Genomic DNA, 24,697 nt, shown 5'->3' on the forward strand with positions numbered 1-24,697 from the left:
CTCTTTAGGAGGTTTTTTCCTCCGAGCATTGTATATACGCCCATCACTCTAGGGCTATCTATCTTTTCCATTGCATACTAAGAAACACACTCTCCGTTGTGTGCCTTGAGCTTCCTTCGTCTTCTCCAAGCTGTGTGTGTTTCTCTGCAACCCTAATTCCAACAAGTACTATCAATAGGTGGCTAAAACGTTCTTTCTTGGGTTACAATAGGCAGAATCCTTGAAGATGCCCTCTTCGTCGCTTTGGAGAAGGTGAGGGTAGGCAAAGTAAAGCAAAATTGAGTGCAGATGTCGCCTTGGTGTTTTCTTAATCTTATTAAGTGAAATTTCAATAGATTCTCTGTTTGAGGAAAAAGGAAGCAGATGTTACGTGGAGAGAGAGAGAGAGAGAGAGAGAGAGAGAGAGAGAGAGAGGGAGAGAGAGAGAGAGAGAGAGAGAGAGAGGAGGAGGAGGAGGAGGAGGAGGAGGAGCGAAGGATACGCACCGATTGATGAAGACGAGGTTGGGAGAGAGACGGAGAGCTGAGGTCGCAGGAGTTGAAGCAAGCTTGCTCTTCTCTCTATGAAGTCATACATGGAGCTTTGCCCTCAACAACTTGCTTAGCTGCAAACTTTCATGGCAGCAGGGGCAGAAGCGCCATACTTTGAGGAAGATAGCCAGGGTCGAAGCTGAGAGCAAGCGAAAATTTGGCAATGGAGGCGGATGGGGGCGAGCTGGCTTTGGAAGAGGTGGCAGCTAGAGACCAAAGGCATGAAGGAACTGATGAGCAAGAGGTGGACTAGAGTGTGAGCAATTTTGGTAGAGTCTAGTGTCGGAGGACCCGAGTGCACACGTGGGGAACATAGAGATGAAAAGTGCAAGTGTAAACATCTCTTTCTCTCTCTCTATCTCTCAGTTTTCTGTGGTGCATCAGGGGACAATGAGGAGAAAGGAGGGTTGGATTTTGAGGCTTGCAAGGAGGATGCAGTGAGGGCTTGGTGTTTGTCACTACGCAGGCTGCAAGGTTGTAGTGGAAGCGTGATGAAGAAGTGCACCGTGAAGGAGGTTGCATGGAGCAGGCATGGGGGGACCTTTTGCTTTGCGAGTGGCACTTCAGTGCATATGATTTCCAAGTTGGGTTGGAGAGAGAGAGAGAGAGAGAGAGAGAGAGAGAGAGAGAGAGAGAGAGAGAGAGAGAGAGAGAGAGAGAGAGAGAGAGAGAGAGAGAGAGAGAGAGAGAGAGAGAGAGAGAGAGAGTCATCACTGCTGTGTCAAAGGAAGGTGGAGGTACGCAGCGATGGCACGAGAGTGGAGAGACTGTATAGATGTAGAGATGGCTATGTGTAAGAATCGGCTCCAATGCTTTTCCCTTCGACTTCAAAGATTCCTTTTGGAATCGAATCATACAAATTAATTAATTCTTTGAGAAATAGACCGAGTATGTGGACTGAGTAGGTAATGAAGAGTGTCTCACCAAGCATCAAAGCATAGTAAGGACTAGCTTGAAACTCATGCATCCAGTGCATACACAAGATCACAACGAGCCTTATACTTCATTAGGGCCAAGACTTGTTCCGTAATGAAGCATGCCAACTTCATGCATGTCATTACCTTTAACCCCTTCCATTGGGACCTTTTCATATTGGTAGGTCTCCATGGATGAGCTACCCTCGCTATGGGCCTCGGGCATTAAATCTCATGCCCAAAACATGCTAGTTCTCTAGTTTCTTTGATCGACTTGGTCAAACCTTGATTCAAAAATGACCCACTAGTTCATATCGACAACCTTATTCGAACCCACAAAACGACCTTTGTGCGCTCTCTCTCTCTCTCTCTCTCTCTCTCTCTCTCTCTCTTCGTGCATTGTGTACGTTGTTGACCATTCATTTAACCCCTCCTTGAGACCTTTTTAAACTAGCTGGTCTCCACAAACGAGCCACACCTAAGCTGGGTCTCAAACATTAAATCCCATGTCCAAAACATGCGAGTCCTTGGGTTTTCTTGACCAACTTTGTCATTCCTTCATTAGCGAGTGATAAAATCACCAGGCCTGCCAGGCATAGTAGAAATTTCTTTTTGACGTACAATTTTCCAAGCCCCCTTTCATATGCTTTGTGTAATGTGATCAACCTATATAATTTTCCATATATAACATTAACTCAAGGGCATAAACACAAAAAATGACAAGCAATTTTAAGTTTAGCATGTCAAATGACATGAGGTTTTCTTAAAGCACTTGTTTGATAGGTCCTTGACAAAAAAAAAAGTGTCAATTTTAGACCTTGGTCTAAGTCTAGATCCCACCTTAAAAAGTTCTACATCTCTAAGTTTTTTATAAAAAAAATATAAGTTGAATTAGAAAAGCACCCATAAACTTTAAAGCCCTATGCTCTAGATCCCACTTTAATAATTCTACATTTATAAGCCCTAGAGCCCCTTTACAAACTTAAAACTCTAGATCCGTAAGCTATAAATCCAACTTTAAAAGATCTAAAGTTCTAAGCCCTAAAATTCTAGCACCCCAAGGTGACCCTTCCCCTACCTGTGGATCCAGGTAACCTTTTCACTTTCTTTAATTCAAAGTTTTACCTTTTTTTTAAAAAAAAAACTCTAGATCCTTAAGAGAGACCTTACTTTAAAACTTCTACATCCTTAAGTTCTAAACTTAGATTCAAAATCTTTAAAATAAAAAATAAAAAATATCTAGAGATTAAAGCTCTAAAGGATAGATCCCTTCCTTAAACCTAGCAAAAATAACCATTTTATGAATGACAACTTTAGTTTATCACCTCAAGTTTCAATGGTTGAAAGAACTTCTCAAAATGAAAAGTTGATTCTTGGGATTTATGGAGCCACCCAGTAGGTCCGCTAAGTCTTTATCATTTAACCCATAAGGCTTTCTAGGTTTCATGCTTTCAAAGGCAGCTCAAAATCCTTTCCTTAGTAAATGAGCATTCGTTTCATATTTCAAAACTAAAGACATGTCTATGATTAGATTTACACACCCTTCATTTAAATGAGTGTCCACTATTTTATTTCAACCAATCGGCATTTTTGACCTATCAAAACATGCTAGAAAATACAACTCAACCTTTTTTTTATTTTAGCCATCAAAAAGAGAAGGCATCTCTATAGCTTTTTCCCTTTGAACATGTCAAAAAAAGACCCACTAGGTCCTCTCAACCACCTTGGTAAAAAAAGCCACGAATCTACGACCATCTTGGTCATTTAATATTCTTCCTTCCTTTAAGAGAATCATTGACCTCAATGATTCACAAGGTTTTCAAGTAGCATTTGTAAGCGGCTGACATTTATAGGCAATTAGAAATTGCTACATGACATGGTTCTTCAACGTTTTCCATCTCCTATCCATTGTCTTGCTTGGATTATGATCATAATCTTATGATTCTTATAGTGTTATCAATCATATTATTATCTTTGCCAATAAAAAAATTTATTGACATGAAACACTAGATGCACTCGACATTGTGGAGACAACTCTACTCGATACTTATGTCACTAAGCTCTTTGATTATTTTCCATAATCCACATTACCTAGGAGAAAGCTTATGACACTTCCTAGCATTCTAGTCAACAAAGAGATAGGATTTGAAGGGTTTTGAGTCCCTTCTTCAAAGACTCTAATCCATGGTTTTTTTATCACCATAAGTCTTCTTCTTTTTTTGCAAAATGCATAGTGGTGAGTAAATTATATTCACAATCGCAAAAAAACACATATTCTTGCGATGCTCGTGGCAAGCCATGGCATCTCTAGGAGGTCACTGATACATCAGCTAACAGGGGAGCCGCCCTGCGAACAACATAGGGTCCTTATCTATTAGAGTCACTTAAAATGGTGTCAATCGATCTGTTCCATTCATCAGAGTTCTTGTGTTTTCCATAGGCTAGGATTTCCCCCCTTCTTTCTTGTATTATCTATGTGAACCTGTCTCTTTCCATGGTTTTGTCGAATAAATGAGCGTTTTAGCCTTCCAGACCTTGTTTAGAAGACTTACCTTGGAAGCGATGAGCAAGCTCTGAAAGATGTGCATGCAACAAGCCCTAGGGCTTGGGAAATATTTGCCAAGAATGCTCAGAAAGCAATAAAAAATGCAATTCCTAGAAGAAAGAAATACCACAAGGGGCACCTGAAGCAACTCGGGGACGAGGTTAAGCTACTAAATTCAAAAAAATAGGAAGGGTATGCCTCAAAAGCAAAGCATAAAAGGTGGTTGCAATCCAAGGGAGACTTGATTGACTACCAATTGGAAGACGTGAGGAAGGCCAGAATATTGTCCAGAGAACCTTCCTCCAATCGGAGGAGGTTAATCAAACTCACTTTGACAGAGCCCTCAAAGTTAAGAGAAATTGGAGTATAGTCCACTCATTCATCACCGATGGAGAAGATAATGAGGTTAAGGACCCAAACACAATGGCTCATTTGATGCTGGATCACCTAAAACGGATCATCAAAAACCCTGAGGCCCATTCCCCAGAAGTGGATGAAGCCAAAGCTATTCTTAGTGTCCAAAAAACGGTTTCCATTTTGGACTCCAACCTCCTGGAGAAAGAGTTCACCGAGGAGGAATTCTTTTTTGGCCTCCAAGCCCTTGGAAAAGAGAGATCCCCTAGGTGGGACGGCATGACGGCTGAATTTTTCAAAGCATTTTGGGAGGAACTGAAGTCCCCTATCAGGATAATGGCCAACCAAGCATTGATTGATGGCATCTTGGACTCAAGTATTGAAAGGAGCCTCATCAAACCGATCCCGAAACAATTGTGTTGCTTCCAGCTAAAGCATTGGAGGCCCGTCACCATGATGTCAGTTTCCTACAAAATTGTTGCCAAAATGGTTGTCATCAGGCTTGCTCCCCTTCTAGACAAAGTTATCACGCCACATCAGCATGGATTTAAGAAGGGAAGGTCAATATATGATAACATTGTGGTTGCAATGGTGGACATAGAGTATGCCGATTTCACTAAGCAAGAGTGTATCTTGCTCTAGTTGGATTTAGACAAAGCCTATGACAGGATCACATGGCCATCTATTGAAGATGTCATGAAATATCTAGGCTGTGGGCCTTGTGTGTGCAGGATGGTGAGCACCTTTGGTGCTAATAGCCAATCGGAGATCCTATTCAATGAGAGAATTGTGGGAGTGTTTGAGGTCAAGAGATTCATCAAACAGGGGTGCCCTCTTGCCCCTCTTTTATTTATCATTGAATCTCATCCTCTAGTGACCTTGCTCAAGGATAATGTTGCGAAAGTGGAGATTCAAGGGCTATCTCTCCCTAATAGCAACAAACTAATAGTTGAGCTTTTGTGGATGACTCATTTCTCTTCCTCACATCTGGCTCTTAAGTGATCAGAAAGGCTTTGAAGATTGTGCAAACGTATGCCATAGCATCAAGGTCAAAGTGTAGCATCAAAAAATCAAGATTGATCTGTCTCTCAGAGAGCAAATCATTTGATCCATCAATGTGGTCAGGGTAGATAGTGTCAAGAGGGAAGATGTTTTGACACCTTGGTGCTCCGCTAGGGGTGGATGTTAACCACAAGCAAAAATTTACTTGGGTCTTGGAGAAGATAAGAAGAATGATGCACACATGGGAGTATGTGCTTCTTCCCTTCCAGAGTAGAGTGAAATTTATCAACTCGTTCATGCTCCCATATATAGCTTTCAATGGTCTCATGTTGAAGCTTTCCAAATGTAATTGGAAAGAGTTTCTTAAACCGGTAAAAAGATACCTATGGAAGAGCAACATCAAAGACTCAATGCCTTGGCAGTGGGGTAGCTAGGAAATAGTTGTGAGACCAATCGAGCAAGGCATCTTGAGATACTTAACCCTAATGTCCACGTGTAGGCCCATTGTGCTAAGTTTGTGGTTGCACTCGCGATGCAAGACCAATCTTGGGCAAATATGGCCAATGCCAAGATGTACTCGAAAGGGCTCGAGGTACACGACAAACTATTTTCCTCTTGGTGGGCTGGCTTGAAACTCGGGGGTGCGACGGGTGAGCTCATTAGGAAATGCAAAAGAGTGGCGAAAATTGTGGGGTGGGAAGAACTTACAAGGTATTTTAACAACTTTGCATCTCACTGGTCCTCGTGGTTGACTAAGTGGGAAGCGTCTCTTTGAACCCATTTTGGAGGGAAGAAGGTAGAAATATCAATAAAAAAGCCATCCCATGTCTAGACCTATTGTGGGATAATAGTGGTAATCGGTGGAAAAGAACAAACCAAATGGTTCTCCAGTACAACCTGGATGGGCCTGGAAGGATTTTGATCAGAAGAGCCCTAGAAGCCAGCTGCTGAATTCTTTTCTTAGCTAAAGAAAATAACATATCTTCCATCTTTGTAAAAACAATCACCACATTTGATTAACTTAACTTGAGAGTACAATATCTTTTGAGCTAATGGGTTTATAGCACAATTCATTTCAGATTGTCTATGCAAGATGGCCATCGTATGCAAATTCCATTAATGCAAGATATGAACCCCAAAAAGTCTCCTATCAAAACATAGGCTCAAAGCATCTTCTCTAGACTTTCATTGAACCTTTTGGTCTCAAGGTGATCACCACTGGGATGGCCATTGTATGAAAATTCTATTAATGCAAGATATGAATCCCAATAAGTCTCCTATCAAAAACATAGGCTCAAAGCATTTTCTCTAGACTTTCATTGAAGCTTTGGTCTCAGGGTGATCACCACTATTCATATTAAGATTAACATTTAACTTGTGCATACTTGGTGCCAAAAATAAGTAGAAAACTTTTGATCTCTATCTGACACTTTGGATCCTAGTAATCCATGTAGTCTAAAGATATTGTGAATAATGACGTGAGCCATCTTGCTCAAGGAGCAAGCCACTACCAAAGTATCCTACTTTCTCTTTGAGTTCTTGGTAGGGCTACAATAAAATCCATAGATAAAATATTCCAATTCCATTTTGGAATCTATAAGGGATGTAATAAGCCAATAGTTATTTTTTCTTTAATAACTTGAAATATTTTGAAACGTACTTAGGAATTCTCCCTTGAGATTACCACCAAAATGGGCTCTTTACTAATTATAAAATGCCAAGATGGTATGCATAAGGACTAACATGGAAATCATGCAAAAAATTTTCTCATAGTTTCAGTGCATGAGGAACATAAATATTCCATTTTGTTTAAGAAATCCATTCTCAATTGAGAAATTAGTAAGCAAACTTGGAGTGGGTCTACTTGATGAGTTAGAGTAGGTTGCACTAGTAAGTTCAAAAAACTGTGGATCAATCGTGGATCTTATTGGTGTTGGGATAAAGGCGGTGTGCCTCTTACCCCATTTGGATGCGCCCGACCACCCATCACTTGTACACATCTTATTCTTTACTAGATAGAAGAGTGGTTCTTTCTATGGATGCATATGTGGATATCAAGTGAGCTAGTTACAACTTGCAAGTGATATATTCACAGGTTTATAGGGATTTTGGAGAGGTGCACTTGTCCATAGAGCCACTCATTTAGGAGTGAGCTAGATTGACATAGTTTTGGCAGTTTATGTATACCATATGTGGATTTTCTATTGAGACACTAAGTTTTTTTTATGGTCTATAAATTTTGATGAGATTTTGCTTAAGTTTCAAGGGAAAGTCTACCCATTTTTTCTCAGGTTCTTGCCATGCTCTCTACATATTTGTATCTTACTCTCTGATGTTTTAGTGGTCAAGATTTACTTCCACTTTTGATAGTTTTTTTAATTTTTTACTTTAAGTGTGATAGGTTTTGTCAGTTTTGGATACAGATTGATGTTCTTGTATCCACTCTCGTAGGAGTGAGATTTGTGTATGCTCATAGTGGCTATAGGTTACATGTTATGCACTAATTCTAATCGATGGATATTTTGATCATGAGTCTACTGCTTACAAGCTATAGGTAGTCACAGGTTCCATGGACTTTTGGCAGTTGAGACTTGCATCAGTGTGATGATTGCAAAGCACAATGTGGTTACACTACTGCCAGATATTTTACACATTGATGCACTTGAGCACTACGAGTACTAGTAAGCTCTTTTAGGAGCATTTTCTTCCCGCAAGGAGCTCCTTTTGTTCCAGGTTGTTAGGAAATAAGATGTAGCTAAATAGATATTTGAGTAGATTACTTAATGGAGAGAGATAGATTTAGACACAAGAGATTATAGAGTAGAGAGCGAGAGAGAGAGAGAGAGAGAGAGAGAGAGTACACACGATACACATGGTTCACCCAATGTGGGCTACGTCCACGGAAAAGCAGCTACTCAATGGCTTTAGCACTTCAAAAGAAGAAGTAGTTTACAGAGGGATTAAACCCTCAATAGAGCTCCCGCCTTGCTTCACTCTCACCACCTCACACTCACCTTGTTGCATCAACTTCACACTCTATAAAATGTGTGTAGAAATGGCCTCCTTTTATAGGCCAAAAGGGTTGCCCTCTCTTATGAGAGGCAGCCATGTGTAGCCGCCCTTGTGTGAATAAGTCCAAATTGGACCCTCCAATCCGCCCATGTGTGGCTGCCCTTGAGAAGACAAGTCCGCTTTTGAATTCGGCCACCGGCCACCGGCCATTGACTTCCGACCACCGGCCACCGGCCAACCGATTGGTTGTTTTCCGACCGCTTTTCGGCCGCCATCCGGCCATAATATTCCGGTGAAAAGGAATATTCCGGCAAGGAAAAAAAAGTCTCAGGGGCTTCCGCCCCCGAGGCCCCTAAAGTTGCCACTGGTTTTTTACTGTGAAAATTTTGGTTTTCGGTGAGTGATTTACCTTCACGCACAATGGCTTCTCCTCATAATGGGGGCCTTACAAATGTGTGCTTTTACCAAAGAAAATTACAAGGGTAAATCAGGCTCCATACTTAACAATCTCCCACTTGGAGACTGATCTCCAAACCAAACCTGTGACTGCTTTCCATCCTGGCTTCTTATCCTTGAATGCCGATTGAAGATGAGCAAAAGCTCAACTTCTCCTTGTTGACCACCTTTGTAAACATGTCTGCAGGATTTTCACTTGTATGCACCTTTCCTAGCTTTAGCTATCCCTCTTCCAAAAGAGTGCGTATGAAGTGATATCTCACCTCAATGTGCTTTGTCCTTGAATGAAAGGCTGAGTTCTTCTCAAGATGGATAGCGCTTTGTCTATCACTGTACAAGACACAATTGTCTTGCTTGAATCCAAGCTCTTCTAAGAATCTGTGAAGCCACATAATTTCTTTGCTTGCCTCCGCCATTGCTACATACTCTGCTTCCGTGGTAGAAAGTGAAACCACTTTTTGCAGCTTTGAAGCCCAGCTTACTACTGTGCCTCCAACCGTGAAGACATAGCCAGTAGTGCTCCTTCGAGTATCTTTGTCACCTGCCATATCTGCATCAACATACCCTTCTAGAAACATATCAGTTCCTCCAAAATACAAAGCATTTGTTGTTGTCTCTTTTAGATACCTAAGTATCCACTTCACAGCTTGCCAATGCTCTTTACCTGGGTTGTCCATGAACCTACTCACAACTCCCACTGCATGTGCAATGTCTGGCCTTGTCCAGACCATAGCATACATTAGAGAACCTACCGCTGCAGCATATGGAACTTTAGACATATAGGCTATCTCCTCTTGTGTCTTTGGACATATATCCTTCGTTAGTTTAAAATGACCAGCCAAAGGTGTAGAAACTGGTTTTGTATTTTGCATTACAAACCTTTCTAGTACCTATGTAATCTTCTTGAGATAGCTTTATTGACTTCTTCGTCCTGTCCCTTGATATTTTCATACCAAGTATCCTCTTTGCAGCACCTAAATCTTTCATTGAAAAAGATTTAGACAGCTCCTCTTTTAGGTCTTTGATGTCCTGCATGTTAGCACTTGCAATCAACATGTCATCAACATATACCATTAGGATGATGAATTTCCCATCTCCCAAATTCTTCGTGTAGACACAATGATCCGAGTTGCATCTTGTGAATCCATGATCCAACATCCATCGATCAAACTTCAAGTACCATTGTCTTGATGCTTGCTTTAAACCATACAAGCTCTTCTTTAATCTGCAAACCATTTTCTCCTTACCTTTTACTTCATACCCCTTTGGTTGAAGCATGTAGATTTCCTCCTCTAAGTCACCGTGAGGGAATGCCGTATTTACATCCATTTGCTCGAGATTTAGATCATGAGAAGCCACAAGTCTTAAGACAAGCCTAATTGAGTTCATTTTTACAACAGGAGAAAATATTTCATTGAAGTCAATACCTTTCTTTTGAGAAAACCCTTTTACCACAAGCCTAGACTTGTACCTTTTCTTCCCACCTTCTTCTTCCTTCAGCTTGTACACCCATTTGTTTTGAAGTGCCCGCTTACCTTTACGCAGCTTAACCAACTCCCATGTTTGGTTGCGATGTAGTGAGTCCATCTCCACTTGCATGCTCTTCGTCCATTCTTCTTTGGATTCATGTTACATAGCTTCTTCGTATGATTCTGGCTTTCCAGAATCTGAGATCAAGAGATGGTTGAAGGAAGGAACAAACCTTTCTGGAGGTCTACTTGCTCTTGTAGATCTTCAGGGAATAGGTTGAGGCTCCTCATTTGGTTGACGTTGTTGCACATTGTCACCGTTTGCAGTCCTTGAGTCTTCACCGTCCTCAAGCTCCATGTACTCATCACCTGTTTCTTTTGTTTGTTTTCTTTCCAAGTAATCTTTGTACATATTTTGTTCGTTAAAAATTACATCCCTACTCCTTAAGATTTTACCATCTTCAGGATTCCATAGGCGATACCCAAAGTCACCTTCTCCATAGCCAATGAAGAAACACTTTTTGGACTTTGCATCTAGCTTTGATCTTAGGCTTCTATCTATGTACATGAAAGCCTCACACCCAAAACACTTTGAGAAATGCATAATTCACCGGTTTATCTGTCCATGCCTCTTCTGGAACTCCCCCATCCAATGCCGTTGAGGGTGACCGATTGATTAAGTATACAGACGTACTTACAGCTTCCGCCCAAAGCTCAAGCGGTAGGCTTGCATGTAGCCGCATGCTTCATGCTCGCTCCATGATTGTCCTGTTCATCCTTTCCGAAATCACATTTTGTTGAGGTGTCCTTGGGGTTGTCCTTTGCCTCCGAATGCCATTTCTAGCACAAAAGCTTTCAAAAGCTTGGCTGCAATATTCACCTCCATTGTCGGATCTTAGGCATTTAACCTTGGTACCTGTTTCATTCTCCACAAAGGATTTCCACCTTTGAAATATGGAAAATACATCGGATTTATTCTTCATGACATAAACCCATGTTTTTCTAGTCGCATCGTCTATGAATGTTACATAGTACAATGAGCCACCAAGTGATGGTATACTTGCAGGACCCCAAACATCAGAATGAACCAACTCAAGTTTTTTATTTTTTCTTTCATTTCCTGATTTTTGAAATTTTACCCTCTTTTGTTTACCATAAACACAATCTTCACAGAACTCTAAGTCACTTCTTTCAAACCTGGTAGAAGCTCCTTTGTTTGAAGAATTTGCATTCCTTTGGCACTCATATGCCCAAGCCGGTAGTGCCACACTGCACTGTCAACTTCTGTAGTTGTTGCACAAGCTGAAGGTTGCGTGCTAACAGTACACAAGTAAAGTGTACCGACCTTTTCTCCGTTGGCAACCACCAAAGATCCCTTTGAGATCTTCCACCGTTTGTTTCCGAATGCAATGTTGTGACCTTCATCATCCAATTGTCCTGTAGAGATTAAATTTTTGCGAAGAGAAGGAACATGCCTAACATCTTTAAGCTTCCATTCATTTCCGTTAGCAGTTTTGACAGAAACTGTACCTTTGCCGACAATCTCACAAGCTTCATCATCTCCCAAGTATACATACCCAAAATTACCTTTGGTGTAGTCTTGGAAATGTTGCTTGTGTGGTGTCGCATGGAATGAAGCCCCGGAATCTACTATCCAGGAATTAGACACATTGTCTAATGAGAGAATTAGAGCATCTTGCTCTACTTTACCTGCCACATTGGCCTCCGATGTTGGCTTGTTGTCTTGAGACTCTGTCTCCTTCTTCTTCTTGGACCAGCAATCCTTCTTGACGTGGCCCTTCTTGCCGCAGTTCCAACATTCAAGAACTGACTTTGTGCGTGACTTGCTCCGCCTTGAGCGATCACGACACTTTTGGTTTTTGAACCTCTCCTTAGGCCTTCCTCTTGTTTCCACTGACAGTGCAGCACTTCATGATTCTCCTGTGCTTCTCCTTCGTATTTCCTCGCTTAGGAGAACACCCACAACATCATCAAACTTAAGAGTATTTGTGCCAGAAATAGAATTACTTACAGCCATCACAAGGCTGTCCCAACTATTCGGTAGAGATGATAGTATAAGGAGAGCTCGCACTTCGTCATCGAAATTGATTTTCACCGATCGAAGTTGACTTATGTTTGTGTTAAAGTCATTTAGGTGTTCTGCAACTGAACCATTCTCTGCCATCTTTAGATTGAACAAGCGCTTCATAAGAAATACCTTATTGGATGCCGATGGTTTCTCGTAGAAGTCGTCAAGTGACTTTATCAAGTCCTCCGTGGTCTTCATCTCCGAAACATTGAAGGCCACCGTTGACGCTAAGCTTAACCGGATTGTTCCCAGTGCCTCTCGATCAAGGATAATCCATGCTTCATCTGCCATTGTTGTGGGCTTCTTCGCAAGACCGCCTAGTGGCAAATAGAGATCCTTCTGGTAGAGATAGTCTTCAATCTGCATCTTCCAATGTTGGTAGTTTTTGCCGTTGAACTTCTCAATCTTGAGCTTCCCTTCCTCCGCCATAACTCCCACTTAATTCAAGGAATCCTTTCCTTGAGATAATTTAGCTACGAGCAAACCTTGCTCTAATACCAGTTGTTAGGAAATAAGACATAGCTAAATAGATATTTGAGTAGATTATTTAATGGAGAGAGATAGATTTAGACACAAGAGATTATAGAGTAGAGAGAGAGAGAGAGTTCACACGATATACGTGGTTCACCCAATGTGGGCTACGTCCACGGGAAAGCAGCCACTCAATGGCTTTAGCACTTCAAAAGAAGAAGTAGTTTACAAAGGGATTAAACCCTTAATAGAGCTCCCGCCTTGCTTCACTCTCACCACCTCACACTCACCTTGTTGCATCAACTTCACACTCTATAAAATGTGTGTAGAAATGGCCTCCTTTTATAGGCCAAAAGGGTTGCCCTCTCTTATGAGAGGCAGCCATGTGTAGCCGCCCTTGTGTAAATAAGTCCAAATTGGACCCTCCAATCCGCCCATGTGTGGCCGCCCTTGAGAAGACAAGTCCGCCATTGAATTCGGCCACTGGCCATCGGCCATTGACTTCCGACCACCGGCCATTGACTACCGGCCACCGGCTAACTGATCGGTTGTTTTCAGACCGCTTTCCGGCCGCCGTCCGGCCATAATATTCCGGCGAGGGAAAAAAAAGTCTCGGGGGCTTCCGTCCCCGAGGCCCCTCAAGTTGCCCCTGGTTTTTTACTGTGAAAATTTTGGTTTCCGGTGAGTGATTTACCTTCACGCACGATGGCTTCTCCTCATAATGGGGGCCTTACAAATGTGCGCTTTTACCACAGAAAATTACAAGGGTAAATCAGGCTCCATACTTAAAACAGGTTTGGTGTAGTTCTTTTTTGGCATTGGTTTATGCACATTGCCCTTGTACATGTTGTAGAGTCATAGCTCTTGTTTATCCCACTCTAATTTTTTTTTAGTGATAGTGGTCGTGTCGTTCTTCCACTTTGACATTCACTTGTGGCAATTGATACGTGTGATAATTTTGATGTCTGTAGATGCAAAATTAGAGCGGCATACACTAGTGAGACACAATAGATTGATCCTCTTAGGACAGAGTTGTCTCCTATCACAGAGGAGTGATATGGAGTTTTTTGACATGCTCATGCTAGACATTGATATGGTGATGCCAAGACATGTGGATAAAATCTGTATGGATGATAAGAAAGTGATGACTATCCTGGAGTAGGATTAACATGTCTATATGTGACTAGTTTTGGTGGTGATGCAATGAGCATTGAGATACCTACTATGGATAAATTGGCAGAGGTCATGCACATGGCATTGATGTGATTGGCAAATATTACATGTTTTTCATTAGCCTTTGGGATCTCATGTATGACCTCTTAGTGCCAAGACTTGACATAGCAACGTTTACAGTTGGGGTTGATAGTCAAGCAATTACTGACACTAGCATGATGCACCCATGGAGCAGTGCAAGTCATTACAGGATACTTTGAAAGTATGCATGTTGATTCTAGCAGGTATATATGCTTTTGAGCATAGCTAGAGTCTATACGATGATATGCATCAACTTTAAGAGAGCCAGTGGGCTCTAAGACTCTGTGGACTAGAGCATGCCACTTTCTACCCAATCATGCCCTATATAGGTGCTACCTTGCTAATAATAGGGATCCCCTATATCGCATGTCATCCTAGTCCTTGGCTTGCCCGGTATTACCCTAGGCCTGACATTACTCTCCTCTTGGACAAGCATTTTTGTCCTTGAAATCAAAAGTGGTTGTATCTTCATAAGGACACTAATGTTTTCTGCAGTGGCATCCTTCATTGATCTAGCTTTTCGTTTGACCGAAACACGGTTCAGTAGGAGATTCAATGAAATCAAGAATAACATCTTGATTTTCCACATTGTTTTCCCTTTGCAACCGTCTTGTATAACTAGCCCATATTGAACATCGCCTGTAGACTCCATTTAGAACTCACTTAAGTATGCTAAACAAGTTATCACAACTAAGATGTATCCAAAAGAGTACCTCTTTTCACTTTCCATGAAAGTAGCTAGCTGACATGACTCATCAACAAAGTATAAGTCCTTACTTGTTATCGATTTTCATCAGTAAAACAACCCCACCATAACTAGTGTTCAAGATTAAGAACCTGACTTACACATGAAGAGACTAAACCTAGTCGCAAACATGCTTTACCTTATGGTAAGCAAACTCCAACTAGAGCGATACATGCTTTCTAATTGGATTGCTTGGTGCTAATGTACGCACTTTGCAGATCCTTTAGCACAACATTACACTTGTAATCTATCCCCTTTGGATAAATGACAGAACTGAGGTGTGTTTACCCACCGTTTACAAACAATCTTTCAAAATGACTAGTAAACAGGGATTATAATGCGTTACAAAGTGACTGAGGAATCACCAATATATAAATAACCATCTTGGTTAACTTGAAAGATCCACAAGCACCCAAACCAAGCCATGACCTCTATTGGTGATTGTTAGATCTATGTCATGAATGTGCATGCCGATCCAAATCAACCTTTTCTAAACACTAGGACCCATAACACCTAGTGTGAATGCATTTAGCAAAAAACAAATGTGAACCTGCATATCCGTGACCATACTTGTCAATACTTATGGAGGATATGATGCTCATAGAACACATGAAAGAGGAGTGTAAATAGTTCTAAAAAGGAAGTAAATGCATTCTACTATAATCATTTGCAAGCCTTGCTGATATGTTTGAACCATAAAAGAATATGACACATAAGTCACTTCTAGGTACAAACAATGAAACATTTTTATTAACAACACATAGCCTTGCTATATGCATTAACGATCATTAATGTTGTTTAGCAGCACTCATAACCTTAACAAGTTGTTCTTAGTATCTGATAATTTTTTGCCATTGAAATTGTTCTTGATACAATGTGCTCAAAATGGTCTAGCAAACGGATTTGACCAGCACTTGGGGACTTTGTCGCGACACATAATTGATATAACAGGCACCAGTGTTAATCCCAGAGACTCATATTCTCCACATGTGGAATATGTCTCTCATAAGGATGTCCGTAAGAAGAACGTCCTTCAAGTACGAAATGTACTTGAGTGTGCAGATAACTGCAAACACTCTATGATGTGAGTGAGAGGGATCCTCATTAACCTTGCTCTACACTAGCTAAACCAAACTCCTTGAGTTCGTTTTAGACATGTTGAGTTCTCAGACCATGGTGTATCCCCTATGACAATTTGTGCCAAAGAAAACCCTACATAAAGGTCCATGAGTGCATAATGCAGAAATGTATTTGGGACAATGAGGCCTAAAATTATTTGCTCTTACATGAACTTGTCATATCTCTGAAGAGAAAAATGGATAAAAACATAGAAACTTATATATCCTAATTAGAAAAATAAATCAAAACTTATTCAAAAAAGAAATAAAACCAAATCAGATGCGTACGTGGAGGTTGATCATAGTGTTCACTTACCCATAGTCAAATGTACATGCCCAAATGCAAATGAAAGGTTAAATTACAAAAAAATCAAGTATAACTTGAAATCAAGCCCTCTTTGAGAGCGGGTCTCTTCGCTCGTAACCTTATATAGCAAGAAATTAGACCTATCGCATACCTTGTATGTCTTCTAGACTTGGTTCATACCGACCTCCAATAAAAATCAGGTGGACATGTTGTTAGGATTTCCCAAGTTTACTTATATTATTGGTACTCACCAGTCTTTGTAACCAGCACCCTAGCATCGAAATTTGGAGCATCATGTGGAATAACTATGATTTCATTGTACTTTGTGTACTTATGTTGCCTACACTCTGGCAAGCTGTAATTGCCTTGGAGTAGTCATGCCCCCAATGCATAAGTATAAGTAGGGGGGGTGCTTTACCCCTCCGCTTGACAACACAAAGAGGATATGAGAAGAGCTTCTCGCCAACAAAGTCTATAACCAACTAAATTCATGGAGCCTTTCTCGAAGCATCTTTTGGCATTATCATATTAAACAGAGTTGAAAGAAAATCAATCCCTGCTATTGTCAAGTAGGATACCAAATTGGAAGCATAAAAATATTGACAATAATTCATAAACACAGCGTAACTATCCTATACAAATTGCATGCACCTGTTGTCAATCACCCTTGAAGACAGGTCGGATTTGACTTGTAGGCAATGGGTTGTTGAGTTCAAAAAACTTGCGTAGGAACCATGCCCTAGCAAATCCAAAACTTATAAATAGAGAGACTCATGTTGGCTTCTTAAGTTGTCACAAATGGTTCGCCATGCAGGGCACTTTTGCCTCTAATGAGTGAGCCCTTGCCTTTGTAGGATACAATTCAGTAGCCCAATTTTGAATGTTATTCTTCTTTTCTCGAGAAAGTCCCAATGTTGTAGATTTCTAGCTTGAATCACTTATTGTGGCATCAGAATTCGTAGCACCTCTTGGTGTGGTCACCTATCCAGGACACCTCACATGTGTCGAAGCCATTCTTCTCTATGTACAATCACGTTTTGAATGATTGAATAAGATCAAAATTCTAATTCATGAGGTCTTTTAGCCACTGCACGTCTGATGCAGTCGACGGAAAACTTCATAGGGAAAACTTTGTTTGTGGACGGACATCAGCTCATAGGCTTGTCTACACCTTGCTTCTAGAGAAGTGTCAAAATTTAGTCTTTGAATCTCCACTAACGGCCTTCCAATGTCCTTTCCTTGGATGATGCATTAGCTTAGGGAAAAGTAGTCTTGTTGAACACAAGGTCTTGAGCTTGATTTCCTGCTGGTACATGCATGGCAATTTTTTGCTGCATAGAGTGTACCCTAGCCCATGCAAACTGGTGTAGCTAGTGAGGCGGTCCGGGGCGGGCAACAAGAGAGGCGACCTCTAAACACCCCTCAAGGCTCCCGTGCTGCTCAATTGGGGCTGGGGCAACCACAAGCACAACAAAACAACAAACCCACAGCCAAACCCAAACAAGATAGGGGCACCACCTAGTTATGGTATGCGAACTAGGACGCAAGAGAGATTTTGGCACAACCAAGAAGATGCACCACACAACACACACAAGCAACCTCACACCAAGACACACACAAAATGGACCAGAGAGACCTAGAGAAAAGGGAAGAGAGAGAGAAAAGGATCTTGCGTAATACCTTATTTGTGACTTGCAAATGGAGATGGTTTGTTATGATGCTATCGTAGAGCTTGTACAAAACTCACTCAATGCTTAGTGATTGCTAAACATTGCCAAAACACACACACACTGTCTTAGGGTGTGGGAGACCTCTCACCACAATACCCTCTTACAATGGACACAAAACTGGCAATGAAAAACACACTAAAACACTTTCTAAAATCAAGATCAATCGATAAAAACTCAAATACACAAGTCACCTTGAATTCACCAAACCGTATTGCACAAATGGAAGGACGAAGATTTGAACGTCGAATCACGCCTTTGCTGCACCAAACCTCAATTTATTGATGATGAAGGAGCCTATACAATAGTGGTTTTGAGATTTGAGGAACTCACGCTCTCTCACTTGCAATGTGTAGCTTGAAGGCTTCTCTCACACCAAGAGTGAAGCTCACAAGTGGTTGCTACACCTAAGTCTCTCCTCACGCATAGAGTGTTGGGGTGCTATGTGAGATGTTGGAGGTTGTTTTACAAGAAGGAGAGGGGCCTATTTATAGGTTGTAGACTCCTCATTAAGATTATTGGAAATCCTAATTTATAAGCTAACAAATCAGGATTATGATTTTTTTGAATATCAAAACATTGCGGGCCTTCTTTGTCTGCTTGAGGCATGGGTGTGGGCTCAAAAGAGAGCATTATTGATGGTAGATAAGGTGAAAGTAAGTAAGGAGAGAGAGAGAGAGAGAGTTACTATACACATGTCTTGAGGTGAGGTGTCTTTTATGGTTAGGTCAATGCTATTTTGTGTTAGTATGTTAGTCGTTAGAAATCACTAGAAAGTTAATGATATATTTACAATGGGTAGAATGGGGTGGATGGTTGAAGTAAGATGGTTGAATGAAGTGAGCAAATATTTGTGATGGTGAAGCTTGAAGAAGTTTTGGACTTACTTGTGTAGGTTCTCAAAATGACTATCGATCTTCTTCTTCGTCTTCTCTTCTTTACGCCACCGCCGCCAAGGTTGATTATCACGATGAAAATGGTAATTCCATTGATGAGATCTCTTGATTTGCAGAGGTTAAGCATGGTACACATGCTGAATTTATGTATATATATAAGCGTTAAGATGGAATTGTACTTTGGAGATAATAGCGAGAGGCATAGAGATGGTGTATGTACATGGAGAGCTCATATGAGAGCTATGTAAGTAAGAGAGGAGGTTAATGGTGAAGAAGGTGAGAGAAACCATTGAAGGTGCAGGTTTGAGTGAGGAATTGAGAGGAATGTGTGTGTGTAGAAGTGTGGAAAGAGGTGAGAGAAGACTATGGACTACTTGTGAGAAAAGTGGGCAGAGTGGGGTCCACTCAAAAAATCATATCTCACCGTTGGTAGCTCCAAAAATCATGAAAACATTTGAGGTGATTATTCAGAGCGTGGGCTACATTTTCTCTTTTGACCACCGCTCCAAATTCGGAATGGAGATAGGTGCCAAAATTCTCACCAAAAAGCCTTTTTTTATGCCTGCAAAAGTCTTTTAGTGGCCCCCTCCTTTGTTGAATTTGTACAATGCATCCAAGAGTGAGCCCCTCCTTTGTCATATCATAATACAAAGCATCCAAGTTGCCCTTGGCCCATGCATGGGGAAGGATTATTGGTGAATAAAGAAATATATACGTGGTGGGACTAGTGTATGGACTACTCATGGACTTTAGCTCAATGAGCACATGGTGTTAGAATAATGAGTAAAAATAATAATAAAAATATGGAGGAGTTATGGATATGGAAAGATATTGGAATCATATGATATGGTCCCTCTTTGAATTATTTTGGGTGAAAGAGGAAAAGGTATGCAAGTAAATAATATAATAAACGCGACCAATGCGTAGAAATCAATTTTTTGTTTTCACGAGGGTGAGGGTGAAAATGTGGGAGTGATTTGTATAAAGGAAAAATATAAGGTTAGAGTATGTACATATTGGCAAAAAATATACTTATGGTGTAAGAGGATGAAAGAAGGTGTATATAGGTTTAATAAAACACACACCTAAGTAGAAATATTTAAAAAAAAACCAAAATAATTATAAAAATTCCTATATTTAGGCTATATATATAATGCAATATTTACACACAAATGGGCCATAATATATTTTATTTTTTTGAATTTATTTATTTTTTTGGCTCAACTAGCCCAGTGACTAGTTAGCTGAGGGTTTTTAAGGAGATATGGGAAAAGTCCCGTAACTCACACACGCCTATGTACAGTGAAATGGTAGGGATAGCCATAGTGTTTGGGTGAATTTGGTAGGGTGAGGAAGCTTACTATGACAATTACGGAGAGCTGAAAAACGGCTATCACTAGCTTGAAGATCCTCAGTTGTGTTGTTGTCCATGGGGCTTCGCCCTTACTAGGAGGGGGGTGCCCCAGATTAGGGTGCCCGTTGGTGCTAAAAATAATGGAGTATTGATGGCCATAAGAGCACGAGCGAACGAGGAAGAAGAAGTCAGCTCCACGGTCCTAGGTTGGTAGCACTGCAAAAGAGAATTCTATTACCCACCTCCTTGCCACCTCCTTGAGCCCAATTTCTCTATACTCGGTGCTACTTCTCCGGCTTGAGCCCTCCATGGAAGCCTACATTCTTGCACTCTTTCTTGGCTTGAGCCCGCCATAGAAGCCCTTGTTCTTACTCTGCTTGTCAACTAGAGTCCGCAATGGAAAACTTGCCTTGTGAATCCATGCACAACAACCTTCAGCCCTTCTTCTCCGCAACGTCTCCATCCCTAATTGAGAGAGAGAGAGAGAGAGAGAGAGAGAGAGAGAGAGAGAGAGAGAGAGAGAGAGAGAGTCCAGGTCCTTGCTCTTTCCCTCCCCCATGGCTGCTCCTCCTGAGCTTTGATACCAATCTAACACTCTGGGAGCTGGAGCATGCCAATTTCCACCCAATCGTGCCCTATATAGGCCCTGCCTTGCTAATAATAAGGACCACCTATATCACGTGTCCGTCCTGGCCCTTGACCTATCCGGTCTTACCCTAGGCCTGGCATAGGCATAGGTTGAGATAAGATTCCTTCCTATACTTCATGTACATAGATTGTTGGAGTAAAGGCAATGTGCCTCTTATTCCGGCCAGAAATGCCAAAGGCATCCGATCACCCATCACTTGTACACACCTTATTTTTTACTAGATAGAAGAATAAGGGTCTCTCTCACATTGTGGTGAGTAGCTTCACCCACATCCTATGTCTGCTTCTCTCTCTCTCCATCCCCCTCTCCGTATACACACCATATTTGTGCACCCTTCAATTGGTTGTAAAGAAAGATTCTTTGATCATTGAGCTTGCTTCAAAATTATAAAAGTCATATCATTCAGGAGCCTTTATAAAATGTATGCTACAATGTTATCTTTGCCCTTCTTATAAAGACCATCCATGTGAGTTTTTGATATAAGCTTGATCCATCTAGCTTGGGGACCCTCAAATCTCGTTGGGTGAAAAAGTACTTTTAAGTATGCTAATTTGTATACCTTGAACTTTGCGTCATAAAGATAATGACACCAAATCTTAAGAGAATAAATTGTAGCATACAATTCTAGCTCATGTATTGGCCATTTCTATTGTTGCCATAGAAAGTTCCTTTCAAAAACTTTTGGTCATTCATGTTGACTAAGGATTGCCCCTATTGCAATGCTACTATTACTTGTGTATAGGTTTCTTAAGTTCTACAATTATAAGCATTGGGACATACGTAATTATGTACTTCTAACTTCTAATTGCTCAAAACTTTCTTGTTTGTGAACTAGTACACTCAAAATAAACATCAAGGAGCCTAAATGCATGAAGAAACTATCGTTTACATATTCCATGAGCTTCTAAATGCTCTTGGAATTTTGCTTCAAGTAGTATTGCTGTATCTCTGTAGGTAATTTGCAAGAAAACCACTCCATCTACTCCACAAAATGAACCTTCTGCAATGGTCTATCTTCCATGATAGATGAGTATGCTATTGACCCTGATTTTAAAGATGTAATGTTAGCCCTTTCTTGGGGAAGAAAGAGGCACCATTCACCTTGCAAGATGGTTATCTTCTCCATGGAAATAGGCTATGTGTTACCCGAGAAACTCATGTATGAATCCCATGCTCCTCCCTATGTGGGACATAGAGGCATTCAAACTACTCTTCGAGGAGTAGAGACATACTTCTATTGGCCTACCATGAAAGTGGACATACAAGAGTATGTTTCAAAATGTGTGGTATTCCAAAAGACTAAGTATGATAGAGGGAAGAAACCTGGATTACTCTAGCCATTGCCAATACCTAATTCACCATGGGAGAGTATATCCATGGATTTTATCTTTGGATTACCAACCCAAGTCTATCCATGGGAATATGGGAATATGAGAATATGGACAATGGTCAACAAGTTTAGCAAGCAAGCACACTTTATTCCTGTCAAAAAGACTATTAAGGCACACCAAATGGCAACTATCTTCATATCTCAGATTTTCAAACACCATGAATTACCAGCATCCATCGTGTCAAATAGAGATCCTAGAATGACCAATAATTTTTGGAAAGGTCTCTTTGAAAATCTAGGTACAAGATTGAATTCTTCTTTGGCCTACCACCCACAAACCCATGTCCAAAGTGAGATAGCCAATCTTGAAGCCAATCAATGACATGTCTTATCAACTCAAGTTTCCCAACCATTGGCTCATACACAATGCTTTTCATGTGAGCCTAGTTAAGCCCTACAAAGGAGATCCACCAATAAAACCAATTATTGAAGACCCTCCAAAAATCGAAGACCAAGAAGAGGTGCTACAACCCGAAGCTATCCTTTGGCATGAAGACAACGTACTACGGCATGGTAAGATTATTCGATGGTATCTTATTAAGTTCAAAAATTATCTATTTGAAGATGCTAGATGGATGCAAGGACTACATCTTAAGGATAGTATGAACCTTGTCAATGCTTACAATGTTGCACTAGAGTAAGCAAATGTAAATTCTTTCTAAATGAACAATGTTTTTGTCTTATAAGACTAATCATCTTTTGTGCACAAATTTAAATCGTATGCATGCTTAGAATCATGTTTGTAATGACGACGTCACTCAGAATTTGTCACTCTACTTTGGGAGTATGATATGGACTAAAGAGCAGACATGCTTGCAGAAGCTATGTCTCCCAAGCACCAAATGGACTCGTCATCCATTTAGGAATGATGTTGCAGGGTGAAAAGGGATCCTCTACCTGCTAAGAAACGTAGACTAATGACTAGGACTTTATCTCTTCTACCTCATAGTCGAGGACGACTATGATTTTGAGAGAGGTAATGTCATAAAATCTAATATCTAACCAACCCAAATGATCTTCTCATATCAAACTGATCATTTAATGTGGGAGAATAAACAGAAACAAGGGTTAGAATATAGACATGTGCTTATGGATCTGTTGCAACACGGGGCCAAGGTTAAAAGGGGTCCAAATGAGAGATGGTATGTTAAAGAGCAATGCTACCGAATGGAGCTTAAAGACCATAGGGTTAGCTTCGTTAAATACCTCCAAAAGTTAATGTTCAAGAGTCCTTTGACCTTAGGCAAGCTAGAGCTGACCTTGAGGTGGGAATCGTATCCAAGCATGAGGTGCTTGTTGGCTTGCTAAGTGTTAGTGGGAACCTTACCCAAAAGCTTGACGTGTTTCTCACATGCTTAAGTGACTAAAGTTTTTGAGGTATTCAATTCAAAGATAACTCTCAAGAGGCATCAATGTTTCCATGCTTGATTGACTAAGTCCTTGAAGTATTCAATTCAACCAAATGACTTAATAAGCATAAAAGACACATGTACAAATGATCTTCCACATGTGGCCCTCATGATGTGCTTGAATGCTATTGGATAGGTTTTAAAGGGCTCCAGTGAGAATTTGGATACATAAAAATAAATAATTAAGTTCTTTCTCTCAAAGAAGAAAAAGAGGACACATGTCTAAATGAAATAATAAAATAATACGAGAGAGAGAGAGAGAGAGAGAGAGAGAGAGAGAGAGGTGTGGACCAAGCATGAGAGGGGGGTATACTCTCCCACACACACATAAAAATTCTCTCATTGTGTGAAGTGCAAAGGCAAGAGCTCTATCTCCTTCTCCAAGCTTGTTGAGAAGTGGAGAGCCTACCACAACACTCTTGGCTATGGAATGCAAATCCAACCAAGAGCCATGCTTCAATGCTTAATCTTGCCATCTTCTTCATCTTCATTCCTATGTTATTATGCTATGCTAAGAAATAAGAGTGATGATAAGTGAGGAAATATTTCTTTCTCCTGTGGATGATTCTTCTTCCTCTTCCCTACCCTCATTCCCCACTAGCTCTCTCCACCTTCGAAGGTGTTTGAGGCCTTGGAATTGAGGCTTGGGATAGTTAATGCTTTTTGCAAAGTTTATGTTAATCTTGTGATGCATGAAGCTTTCCATCTTCATAGCATCACCAAGGTCACAAGGAACACAAAGATTGTATGGTAACAAGTCTCTCTTGATGGGAGAATCTATAATACAAACGCCTTTTGGAGCGGGCACCGGCTCCAAGTAAATCCGGTCCTCAACTATTGTCATGTTCTCTAACACTCTCTCTCTTGCAAAAGTATTGTTCATGCCAAGTTCATTGAGTACTATGTTCATGTTGCTACCATCAATTAAGTTCACCATCTATGTTCTCAAAGTAATCTCTCAAAAATTCTCACTCTAATTCTCTTGATTCCGCTATTCTCAAAGTTC

General features: G+C 40.7%; 1 protein-coding gene across 2 annotated transcripts in view; it reads left to right on the forward strand.

Annotated features, from left to right (window-relative positions):
• Positions 1-24,697, forward strand: part of LOC147426558 (phospholipase D alpha 1-like) — a 63,423-nt gene that overhangs the window by 15,260 nt on the left and 23,466 nt on the right. Inside the window, exon 2 of one of the 2 annotated variants that reach the window (XM_086498845.1) lies at positions 18,889-18,972. The exons of the other annotated variant lie outside the window; for it this stretch is intronic. Within the exon in view, the coding sequence (XP_086354971.1) occupies positions 18,889-18,972 (84 nt within the window). The remainder of the gene's footprint in view (positions 1-18,888; positions 18,973-24,697) is intronic. 2 annotated transcript variants of the gene reach the window in all.

The sequence above is a fragment of the Adiantum capillus-veneris genome, chromosome 24, assembly GCF_014529385.1.
Source record: "Adiantum capillus-veneris isolate H3 chromosome 24, ASM1452938v2, whole genome shotgun sequence".
Classification (NCBI taxonomy): domain Eukaryota; kingdom Viridiplantae; phylum Streptophyta; class Polypodiopsida; order Polypodiales; family Pteridaceae; genus Adiantum; species Adiantum capillus-veneris.